This window comes from Bombina bombina, chromosome 2, assembly GCF_027579735.1.
Source record: "Bombina bombina isolate aBomBom1 chromosome 2, aBomBom1.pri, whole genome shotgun sequence".
NCBI lineage: Eukaryota > Metazoa > Chordata > Amphibia > Anura > Bombinatoridae > Bombina > Bombina bombina.
This window is the reverse complement of record NC_069500.1, coordinates 283,747,554-283,760,217: the sequence shown is the minus strand read 5'-3', so window position 1 is coordinate 283,760,217 and position 12,664 is coordinate 283,747,554. Positions and strand designations below refer to the sequence as shown.

Sequence of the window (12,664 nt, the reverse complement as noted above, 5' to 3'; positions counted from 1 at the left end):
GTTTACTAGTTCTGTGTCTGTGGTATAATAACATAATTTTCGTAACCCCTTTTATATTAAAACCTCCAGTGGCGTTGTATTTTGCAGCAGTAATATGATCACAAATAACAGCATTTAGTGAGAGGCAAAAAAACTCAAGTGCCTTAGGTCATTGCTGGGTGTCTGATAATTGAACTATTAAATTTTACTGCGGTCAAAAGAGAATTTATTTGTATCCATATTTGGTCTCAACCATACTTGCTTCTTAACTGAGGTTTTTTGCAATATTATTTTACATGTTATGCAGTTTATACAAGGTGCTAGTGATATAAAGATATAAATGATTGAGCTCCTATACTAGTTGAACATCACTGTGTGGAATGTTGCAGGGTCAGTGTTCTTGATCCTATGGGATTCACTTCCTCTTAGGACAATGGTAAAAAATAGAAAATATGGGCAAACCAAAAAGTTAGTGTTAATTGTAAAGTGTTTTTATTTTTCTACATATAATTTAACAGTTGTGGACTATAGTGTTTTTAGTTCAGCGTCCTTTTTATTTATATGAAACTCAGAAGTCAACCAGAATACTGGTGAGTCAGCCATTTTAGGGTTCAGGGAAGAAATGCAAAAGAAAATAATTAATAAATACAGTTTAAAGGAATATTAATCCCTATCCCCGAGCTGTACCTTGCAAGAGCGATATGGAATATATCTGCCGTGCTCTTCTTTCACATGCCTTTGACTGACATGATATTTATTCATAGCAAAAGTAAATTCAAAATTAAATTTAAAATGATTGGATAGAGTATGACATTTCAAACAACTTTCCTATGTACTTCTACTATACATTTTGCTTAGTTCTCTTGGTATCCTTTGTTAAAGAGTAATCCTATGTGGACTTAGGAGTGTGCATGGGGCAGCATTGTTTGTAACATTGTTTATTGCAATGTTATACAATGTTGTAAATACGGCTGCTATAAACTGCTAAACACACGTGCACGCTCCTAAGCTCTTATCAGCCTACCTCGGTTTAATCTTTAACAAAGCATGCCAAGAGAACAAAGCAAATTTGATAATAAAAGTAAATTGAAACATTGTTTAAAATCTCATGTTTTATCTGAAACATTACTGTTCCATTTAGTGCTGCATTTTCTTTAAAAAATGTTTCCAGATCATGATCATTGCTACAGAATTTTTCGGCACTATACAACTTTTTTTTGACCTCTGCTTCCCAGACATATATTTTCCCTTAGTGCTTTTTACTCAGTGGGATAATATAAAAATAAGTAAGCATCTGAGCCTCTAATTCTGGATTCCTCTCTAGAGGGAGATTAGCAGACAGTTGTAAAGAGAACCTAGTTCACAGGAAGGTAAATGTACTAAAGTAACATTAACTTTTTAGCTGGGGTACATTTTATTAACTAATGATGCATCAAAGTGTGATGAAAAGGTGAGAGTCTGGAAATAATTTAGCTCCTTTTCACATAGTTCATCAGAATCTTGCAGTTAGGTGCAGAGGTTTAACCCAAAATTATAATCACCTCTCAGATCAGAGGCAGAGGAGCCAGGCATTGCAGACTTATACGCCTGTTTAATCCGTCCTTTTTATGTTTTAAAGGGAGGTAAAAAGTGTGTGTGTGTGGGATTGTTATTATTCCGTACATTACTGCAGCATTAACAAACTTCAAAACTGCCAACTGACCTATATTTACAAGTCATTTACACATCCAGCTCTCTAAGCAGAGCAAGGAGGTAAACGGAGAGAAGGGGGATTTTATGTACAAGTATCCCCTGTACTCTTATATTTAGCTTTCTGATCAGCTTTTTCTGCCCCATTATGGTTTACGTTTGGCTTTTGTCCTAATCACATACAAACAAACAAATTAAATAATGAAAGTACAGTTCAATTTTTTTTTTTTATATATATAGTTTTTCTTTTAACACACATCCGATCTTAACATTTTGGCCCAGATTACGAGTGGAGTGCAAATGTTTGCTTGCAGGTTTTTACGATCGTCTGCGTGCGGGTTAAATTGCACTGGTATCAGGTTAGCGCGTACTCAGAGCTGTGGATAACTGTTTTGTGAAACATAAAACTTGCACAAGACACATCAAAAATAAATTACAAGTACATCTATAATAACACCATCTTAGAAAATTATTTATAAAAAATATATTGCACACAAAAGGGCTCAGGTGTTAGAAATAAAGGCAGACAAAGGGCTTTAACATTGCGATACATATACATCTCTAAAGATGGATATGTATGTGTATATAAATATGTCTCTATATTTGTATATATATGTATTTAAAGACATAAATAAACATATAATCACATTAATACATATGTACACACACACACATATATATATATATATATATATATATATATATATATATATATATATATATATATATATATATATATATATATATATATATAGTGCATTGGGGCCCTTTGCAGTTAAGAAAAAAGAAAACACGTAAAACTATATTTATGCAATACTCATTTTTAATAAATTGTTATGGCGTGTATTTACTGCAAATATTTCACATACCAATGTCCTGCACATAGCAGAAAATGTTCTAAGTATTTCTAAATATCTATTCCTATGTATATCTGTATATATCTATACCTATATATAATCATGTATACATATATATATATATATACTGTATATATGTGTGTGTGTAGGTGTATGTGTCTGTGGGAAAAACAAGCCTTCTGGCCTGTCTAGATTTGTTAATGAACTACACAATGAGTTATTTTCTCTATATTTTGTGCGTAGTGGAGGATTTTAAACTCACCTTTTAACTCCTCCTAATTTTAAATGTTGTTGTATTTTGCCCGGAATCAACTTCACCCAGCAGTGATTCAAACCTTCTCCCAGCTCATGAGTTGCAATAACTTCGAAACGGTCTGTCCTGGGATGGTTATGAATCACTGCACTAACCCTAGCTAAGTTTATAAGCTGTGTGAACAGCGATACTTTGGCGTAAAGGGAATCTGCTGAAAAGCAGACTTGAAGTAAAAAGGTGTGTCATTGTGAACCTAATTTGCATATCTTACCCAGAATCCTTTGCTGCATTGGAAACAATGTAATTCAGAGGTTTTCTGTGGGAAAAACAAGCCTTCTGGCCTGTCTAGATTTGGTAATGAACTACATAATGAGTTATTTTCTGTATATTTTGTGCATAGTGGAGGATTTTAAACTCACCTTTTACCTCCCCCTAATTTTAAATGTTGTTTTAGATAGATATATATATATATATATATATATATATATATATATATATATATATATATATATATATATATATATAAAAATATAAATAATTGTAGAGAGTTAGGAACCAGCACTCATTACTCAACCAGCCTCTGGGGTGCACTCCCAATCGTAGCAATATAATAGAAAGTAAAGAAGGCACTCTCCATTTAAAAAAAAACATTTACTTTATGCGGTTAACGTTTTCGGGGTCTGAGGACGGGGGAGACCATGAAAACGTTAACCGCATAAAGTAAATGGGTTTTTTTTATGGAGAGTGCCTTCTTTACTTTCTATTATATATATATATATATATATATATATATATATATATATATATATATATATATATATATATATATATATTTATATTTAATATATAGAACATATTCTGCTATGTGAAAAACATTGGATTGTAATATATTCATATTTTCATGTTGAGTTAGCGCACATGAGATAATAAGTTCGGGTTAGCGTGCGAGTAGTTTTTTTCTCCATTGACTTCTATGGGGGGGATAGGTTATCGCGTGCAATATTCTAATTGCATTAGAAGTAAGCTGTACACTTTTTACTTTCAACACATAATATGAGAGCAACCTGATGTGCACAAAAAGTTTACTTCTATCGCAGTTTGCGCTCTAGCGAAATCACTAAATTGAATTTAATGATTTCAAGACTTTATGTTTAATGACATATGTTTTTTAGGGATATTTAGTGGATTAAATATAAAGGAAGTAATGATAAACAAATCTGAACTCATACTGACATAGGAATACTAATCACAGAATGAATCATTTTCTGTTTATTGAAGTTCTCTTTTTTTTCTTTCTGCTGGAAGTTCAGTATAGCATTCCCCATCCTACTAACACTGCAAACTCCATTGTGAGAAGCTTCAAGAGTGTGAGAGATTAAATTTGTTTCTACGCCCATAGTGATGTCATTGAAATGGAAACTTTGGGTTACTTGATATGTAAATGACTAAACTTGAAAAAGAGTTTTTTTTTTTCCATGAATTATCATTGAGGTTATTGGACCTTATAGATCAACAAAGTGCTTTTTTTGTTCTCTTGTTATTGAAGTTGCCAATGCTTTCCAGCCTGAGAACAAAGTGTATTGTGAACTACTAAGATTGGAGTGTTGCTTATTGGAATATTTTTTTCTGTAGTTTATAAAAGCAATAAAATAACATTAATATTTTTACATAAATGTCTATTCCCTTATTCATCAATAACAAGGTTTTTATAAGTAGTATCAGTTCAAAATTGAAATGCACATGAATTTATTTCAGTATTGAATGAATACACCTTTTCCCCAATACATTGTATTAGCAAAATGCTTATTATATGCTATGAGTAATAAAACAATTTAAGAATATATGTACATATGCTCATTACACCAGCATTTAAACAGTGCCCCTGCCCAGAGGGACAATGGTGGCATGTATTTGGAATGATACAAACTTGAGCCATGGCTGACATAATATATGCTGTTTGAGCAGTAAAAGCTATTACTAAAAAACATTATGAATATGTCTTGTAAAAATGCCTCTATTTAAACCTTAGCTGTATATTTTAAATTTGAGTTTGACATTAAAGGGACAAAAACATCTTGCTTTAATAAAAATAAATGTCCTACGTTCCCAATAACCTAGGTTTTCAAAATGCTATAAACTGTCCATACTTGCTATTTGATTTGCAGCCTTTGCAGGTCACATATTTTGCTTTTGGCCTCTCTAGGGTGTTTGGGACAAGTACAAAAGCAAGAGGTGTTTGTCCTTCTAAGTCTTTGTGTTTCTTCTCCTTTGAGTGTCTACAGTATGTGGTTATCTAAATGACAACCGTATTTTGCCAGTTTGGCGCTCATTTTGTTATAGGTACAGTTGGATTAGGTATGAGGCATAATTGGTAGCTGCTTTGGGGCACCATCATTTAAAGGACCAACTGTCACACTGGACAAATGACGGATCTTTGCAAGCCTACTCACATATGCCTTACACACAAGACTGGCCAATTTGTCTACTCAGGAGTAATACTTGGAAAATTGTAACTGCTTTTATTATAGTTGTGTTTGTGAAATTAAAGGGACAGTAAAGTCATAATTAGACATTCATGATTTGGACAGAACATACAGTTTTAAACAACTTTCTAATTTATTTATATTATTTAATTTGCTTCCTTCTCGTTATCCTTTGCTGAAAGATTTATCTAGGTAAGCTCAGGAGCAGCAAATAACCTAGGTTCTAGCTGCTGATTGGTGGCTGCATATATACATACCGATTGTCATTGGCTCACCCATGTGTTCAGTTAGAAACCATTAGTGCATTGCTGCTCCTTCAACAAATGATACCAATAGAATGAAGGAAATTTGATAATAGAAGTAAATTGGAAAGTTGTTTAAAATTGTATGTTCTACCTAAATCCCCTGACTTTGTGGCTTCATTCACCTCCCTTATTCTTAAACAGGGTAAAGACCCAGCTGAAAAAGAGTCTTATAGACCAATTGCCCTTCTTAACACCGACTATAAACTTTTGTCATCAATACTTGCACATAGGCTTCAATCTCATTTGCCCAGCATTATTCACGTGGATCAAGCTGGTTTCTTAAAGAAACGTAATTCCTCAGCTAAAATAAGGGAGGTGTTCCTTGTTGTAGATTATTTTAAATCAGGCGAGGGCCAGCGAGAGGGGGCTAGAGAGGGCACTCCTGACCTGGCAATTATATCAATAGATGCAGGCAAGGCATTCGACTCGGTCTACCACGACCATATAGCCTTTACTTTACAACAATTTGGTTTGACAGGTCACTTTTTGACTTTTTTTAATAATTTATACAAGAACGCTTATACGAGAATAATAGTGAATGGGTCTCCTACGCAGGCCATAAAACTAGAAAAAGGCACGAGGCAGGGCTGCCCTCTCTCGCCGCTTTTGTTCGATCTAGCTATTGAGCCTCTTGCTAATCAGGTTCGCCAGCAGATCGAAGGGATCAAGATTAGAAGAAAAACCTTGCAAATTGCACTTTATGCTGATGATGTGTTAATATATATGTCAAACACACAAAGTAATATTCCCAAACTTCTTTGGATAATTGAAAAATTCGGATCTTTCTCAGGCTATTCCGTCAATTCTGCAAAATCAGAACTCCTTTGGATTAAACAACCTAAAAAATTACCTATATCTATTCCTTTCAAAATTGTTCAGGACTCCTTTAAATATTTAGGTATTTGGATCTCGGACAATCCTCACAATTGGTATTCATTGAATATACTCCCGGTGTTGGCTAGTGTTAAAGAAGTGTTAAAAAACTGGCAGAATCTTCCACTGTCAATGTCGGGTCGTATAGCTTTGTACAAAATGTCCCTTCTCCCTAAAACTCTCTATGTTCTCCAGAATACTCCCTTACTTCTTAAAACAAAAGACATCATTGCATTCAATACTGCTTTACGAGTATTCATTTGGCAGAAGAGAAAACCGAGAATTTCATTAACTAAACTAACCCTACCGAGAGAGTACGGAGGACTGTCTCTTCCTGATCTCCGTCTCTATAATCAAGTATTCCTGGCACGAATTACGGCAGATTGGTTTACTAACAGTAATTACATTACTAACGGGGATTTAGAGAGTAATATGATTCACCCCTACTCATTGGTAGGATTGACTCATTGCAACAGCAGCACGATTCCTACTGGAATAAAAAAGATGAGCTCCATTTATAATTCAATTTCCATTTGGAGAAGGATAGGATTGGCTCTTCATATAAATATTGAAGCCTCAAAACATCTCCCTATATTGAATAATCCTCAGTTTGTAGCAGGTATCCAGTCAGCTGTATTCTCCAAATGGGCATTACTTGGACTGGTAAGACTGGAACAGGTATTGGACTTTGAGAGGAAATGTATCAAGTCCTTTGACTCTCTCAAGCAGGAGTTCGCTATTTCTAACCACGATTTCTTTGCATATTTGCAAGTGAGACATTTTGCTCTTAAGCAGGTCACTGACTATGGCTGGGAGTGGTCTATGGGAGATTTAGAAAAATGGTTGATAATATTTAAGAGTGGGCTTACATCAATTTCATACATTTATCAAACTCTAACAGCTCTTAAAGGCCCTGGTGTTTTGGAGAAACTCTACCTTAAGTGGTCCTCCCTGCTTCAGCAGGACTTTTGGATCCAGACCTTCTCACTTTCTCGATTCAGGAAACCTGTAGGGTTACTCTTTCGGCTACGTGGAGGGAGTCACATTTAAGACTTCTCCACATGACTTATTTCACTCCTAAGAAAGGCTTTAAATGTGGTAGCTTGGAGTTCAATAAGTGCCCCAAATGTTCATTTCCATCTGCTGACCTGCTGCACATGATCTGGGACTGCCCAAAAATTCATAGTTTTTGGATGAAGGTTCAATTTTGGCTTAATAGAATAGTCAAGGTACCTTCCTTCACATTCTCCCCCAGGAGGATAGTCTTCTTTTCCGAAACTCCTACCCTACCATATCAGATTAGTAAAAGCATAAGCATGGCCATCCTCGCGGTGAGATATTTGATTTTAAAGAAATGGAAGTTAAAAGCCACCCCGAGCTTAACCGAAGTCAAAAATTGCTTAAAAAAGCAGTGTATTATTGAACAACTGGATACTGACTTGCAAAAAGATCAAGACATAAAAAACTTTTTTTCCAAATGGTCACAATTTATCAAAGCCCTCCCTGCTAATGAGATTGAACATATTATTTACCCTTTTAAAGATAGCGAATTAGTGCTATTAGGAGTATGGTAAAATCCAAGCATCAGGGTCCCCGCTGGAAGCGAACATAATCTAACCTCCCCATGTTCCTCTTTCCCCCCTCCCCCCTTTTTTTTTTTTTTTCCTTTCTTTGTTTGTGTTGTGTTTGTCGTTGTCGTCTTGTGTGTTTCAACCCCAGGGCCGGAAGATCTTTTTGTCCCCTGGCGGTAGCTGTGGCCCGTTTTATCTAAGGATGAAACTCAATAGCACCACAGCTGTTTGTCTAAAAATCAGAAAAACTTTTTTGGTTTCCACTGAGGGGTTAATTGGTCGAGAACTGGTTGTAGGCTTAGGGTATAAGGTTAGGTTTGGTCAAAATTAGAGAGAGATCTATTTCGGCTTAAATATTCCTCCTTTTTTTTTTTTTTTTTTTTTTTTTTTTTTCTTCCTTTTTTTTATTTTATTATTTTATTTAATTTTTTTTTTTTTTTTTTTTTTACATATGAAAGGTCATCATTATGTATATGTATAATCACATCGAAAGTTGGAACAATGCCTTATACTTTATTTTTTTGGGTTGTTTTTTTTTTTTTTCATTCTGCCTAATCCGAAAGAAAGAAAAGAATAAGGAATAATCCTGTGAGTTTTTCACTTCTCTTTTTGTGTTTGTGTATACTCCTCTATTATGTAAATATTGCCTTTATCCTCATCCTTTTTTTCTTTTTGTACCCCTAAATGGATTACCAATAAAAATTATATTAAAAAAAAAAAAAAATTGTATGCTCTACCTAAATCATGAAAAAAAAAAATGTGGGTTTCATGTTCCTTTAATGATGGTTGGCATGTGTGCTAGAGTTATTTATGACTTAGGTGTTAGAAACCTAGATCTATCTTAATTTACTGCTTGATCTTTCTTTCTTGATGAATTAGCATATGCACAAACATCTGTCTCCTGAATATCTAGATAAATGTTAAATAAATATATCATCTTTAAATATTACTTTCAATTAAATTACTTTTAATCTGTTTTGTTTTCAGGGACCACATATACACTGTTGATCTGGACATGTCACATGCAGAAGAAATATATTTCAGCAAAGTAAGTGGCCTTATTAATTCTTATTAATTCTCCCACCACAAGGCATGTTAGTCACATTCTTTTATTCTGGCTTTCTGCTGGGCTGAAAAATCCAGTCCAAAACCGTAAAGTAACAGATTTTTTTTCCTATGCATTTCTGATGTTGCTCTGAGCCAATTCAGCATGCAGTCAGAATCCCTGCAGGATTATCCATCAAATGGCTTTTATCCAGACGAGTTATATAATTGCAGCATTTTAGTATTAATTTAACTCATGAAAAGCATTTTTATTTTTACAATATTCTGACAATCTGTTTATAAAATACACTATTTGTACTTATTAATTACAACTGTTTGTGAAAATTTTACTGAATTGATAACTGGTCATGCAGCCATCATGTGTGTTGTTTTTTTGTTTTTTTTATGCCACGTAAAGGGACACTAAACCCAATTTTTTTCTTTCATGATCTAGAAAGATCATGTGATTTTAAACCATTTTCCAATTAACTTTTATTATCTTTTTTGCTTAAATCTCTTGATATCCTTTGTTTAAAAGCATATCTAAATAGGCCCAGTAGCTGCTGATTGGTGGCTGCACATAGAAGCCTTGTGTGATTGGCTCACCCATGTGCATTGCTATTTCTTCAACAAAGAATATCTAAAGGTGATTGAAGCTAATTAGATAATAGAAGTAAATTGGAATGTTGTTTAAAATTGGATTCTCTATCTGAATTTTGAAAGAAAAAAAAATGGATTTCATGTCCCTTTATTGACTGTTTTACACAAAATGATAGTCATATTTTTACATGATAAATCTGGTTCAGATTGGGACCTAAAATTCAGTCTTAATCCTCATTACTGCTTGTAGGTTTCTTTTAAGAAATGAAATACCAGACAAAGCAAACACCTGTTCCACAAGCATTCCCCCACGCAGTGGCCTCTATTAAATTCAAATTATAATGAATTCCTGAAACATCAAAACATTGAAATCCTCATGGTTACATTTATTTAGGGAGACAATAAGACTTTTGTGTTTTGGCTGGCTATGTGCTGTTGTTCTTTGTGCTATAAAGAAACCTTGGCAAGAGATTATAGTTTTTAACCTTGGCCCCACATATAAGGTGTTTTCATCACATATAACTGCAGTAAGCATTCTATTTAACTGTACGTGCATCCCTTATCCAACTCTGTCTTATTTCAACTTCTGAGAAAATATCTTTGTGTCCAGAAAATGAATTTACATTAAAACCTGTGAGATTGTTACTTTATCAGCTCATTTATAACTATTTGTAACCGGCCTCAGCAGTGTAGCTAAGGTAGAGAGAATAACCTTTTAAACCTAGGGCATGTCAAGTGCTCCCATTTTAAAAGGATAGGAACCCACAATTTTTTAATGATTCAAATAGTGCATTCAATTTTAAACAACTTTCCTAATTGCTTCATCATCTTGGTATCCTTTGTTGAAGGCGCAGCAATGCACTACTGTGAGCTAACTGAATGCACTGAACGAGCCAACAACAAGAGGTATAGATGTGAAGCCAATAAGCAGCAGCTACTTCCCAGTAGTGAACTGCTACTTCTTAGCCTACCTAGATGTGTTTTTCAACAAAGGATATAAAGAGAACAAATCAAATTTGATAATTGAAGTAAACTGGAAAGTTGTTAAAATTGTATACTTCCTTTAATAGACACAAAACTTTACACTTATATATATTCTCAGACTAAGTTTTGCTTTGAATACATCATAATGTCTAGTATTTGTTTGGTATTTTAATGCCCCTTTAAGAGCTTATATTATAAGTTCACATCATCACGTAGATGGTGAGTTTTATATAACTCAAGTAGGAAAATCTGTATTTCTAATGTCTGTGAAAAATGAAACATAAACCATGAAGCATATTTGTCTAACCTTATTATTCTACACCAAATACTATGGGTTTCATTTCTTCTCACTTAAGATAAATAGGAAACATTTATATGATTGACTTAACAAAATAAAATGTGCTGGGGATTAAATCTCTTTTCCTCTAGTCTTTAAGTGTGACTTAAAGTCTTGTCACAAACAAATGCCTTGGAATAATAAGCGCTCCTGCCAACTCTTTATGTAGGCCTTGAATATATATTTTTATCACCTCTCAAGTGCCCCTTTTCTAGAGTAAACAGAACCAATTTAACTAACTTTTCCTCATAGTTTAAATCCTCCATTCCCATTTTTTTGTGACCCTTCTTTAAAGGGACATAATACTCATATGCTAAATCACTTGAAACTGATGCAGTATAGCTGTAAAAAGCTGACAGGAAAATATCACCTGAGCATCTCTATGTAAAAAAGGAAGATATTTTACCTCACAATCACCTCAGCTCAGTAGAGTAAGTTCTGTGTAAAAAGTTATACTCAGCTGCTCCCAGCTGCAGGTAAAAAAAATTAAAAAATGAAGAAATGAACAGCAGCCAATCAGCATCAGCAGTGCTGAGGTCATGAACTCTTACTGTGATCTCATGAGATTTGACTTAACTCTTATGAGATTTCATAGTAAGCTTCCTTTACCTGATTGGTGAAATAATATGAGAGTTCACGATGCTCATCCCTTCAGTTGTGCCGGGACAGACACACTAATATGCTGCTTAGAAATCCTTTACAATGGGAGGTGGCTACTGAGGATTTTTTGAGGTAAAATATCTTTCTTTTTTACATAGAGATTCTCAGGTGATATTTTCTAGTCAGCTTTTTACAGCTATGCTGCATCACTTTCAAGTGTTTAAACATTTGGGTATTATGGCCCTTTAAATTGTATTCATATAAAAAATGTTTTAACATATTTCAATACTGTTTTGTCTTATAATATGTGCCTTTTACATATAAGCCACTAATGCATATTGTAGTTCTTGCTGGCAGCAACCACATGGTTAAATCTAATGACAGGTAATTATAACATGTATGAAAGATACATACTGTAACACATGTCCTGCAGCCCATCTCCTGAATTCAACTCTGACATTTAAATCAAAAGCAACATAACCCCAGGGGTTGTAATTGATTTTGTTTTATGATCTTTGTAGAAATTAACATGGAAATCCAAGCAGCCTGATGTAGACACTTGCAGAATGAAGGGAAAGCATAAGGTAAGCAGACGTCATCTCTTCTGCTGCCACTAGGGGTTAGGATTTTGATGGTTATTTGAGGCTGCTGTGATGAGCAATAGATCATGGAGCACAGTTATTTACAAGTAATTGTTTTTTTTCAATTAACTCATTGATGGCTTCAAATTGCACCACAATTGCTTGTTTAATTTTTATATATATATAATTATTATTGTTTAAAATGATAAGATTTCATAATAATATAATAAATTGGTAACATAATTATAACAATCTGGCACTATTTCCATTGCTGTGTTTTTTTTTTTTTTGTGTTTTTTTTTAAAGGTAGGCCTAAGTATCGAGAAATACAAATACTGAGCATATTTGGGTGGTTTTAATTCAAATCATTTGTAGTTTTAAATAATGAGATTGGTGCATGTTGTATTATAATAGTTTTACACCAATGATTCTCAACCTGAAGGTCAAACCATTTAGCTGCAGGTAGGGTTGCCACCTCTGCCATGTTTTCCTGGACACTTATGAGTTA

The 12,664-nt window shown here is 34.0% G+C and overlaps 1 protein-coding gene across 3 annotated transcripts in view; it reads left to right on the top strand.

Moving 5' to 3' along the window:
- SEMA6A (semaphorin 6A) overlaps positions 1-12,664 on the top strand; it is a 204,434-nt gene that overhangs the window by 92,975 nt on the left and 98,795 nt on the right. For all 3 annotated transcript variants that reach the window (XM_053701581.1, XM_053701580.1, XM_053701579.1), the window contains exons 4-5: positions 8,998-9,058; positions 12,097-12,159. In XM_053701581.1, the coding sequence (XP_053557556.1) occupies positions 8,998-9,058; positions 12,097-12,159 (124 nt within the window). The remainder of the gene's footprint in view (positions 1-8,997; positions 9,059-12,096; positions 12,160-12,664) is intronic.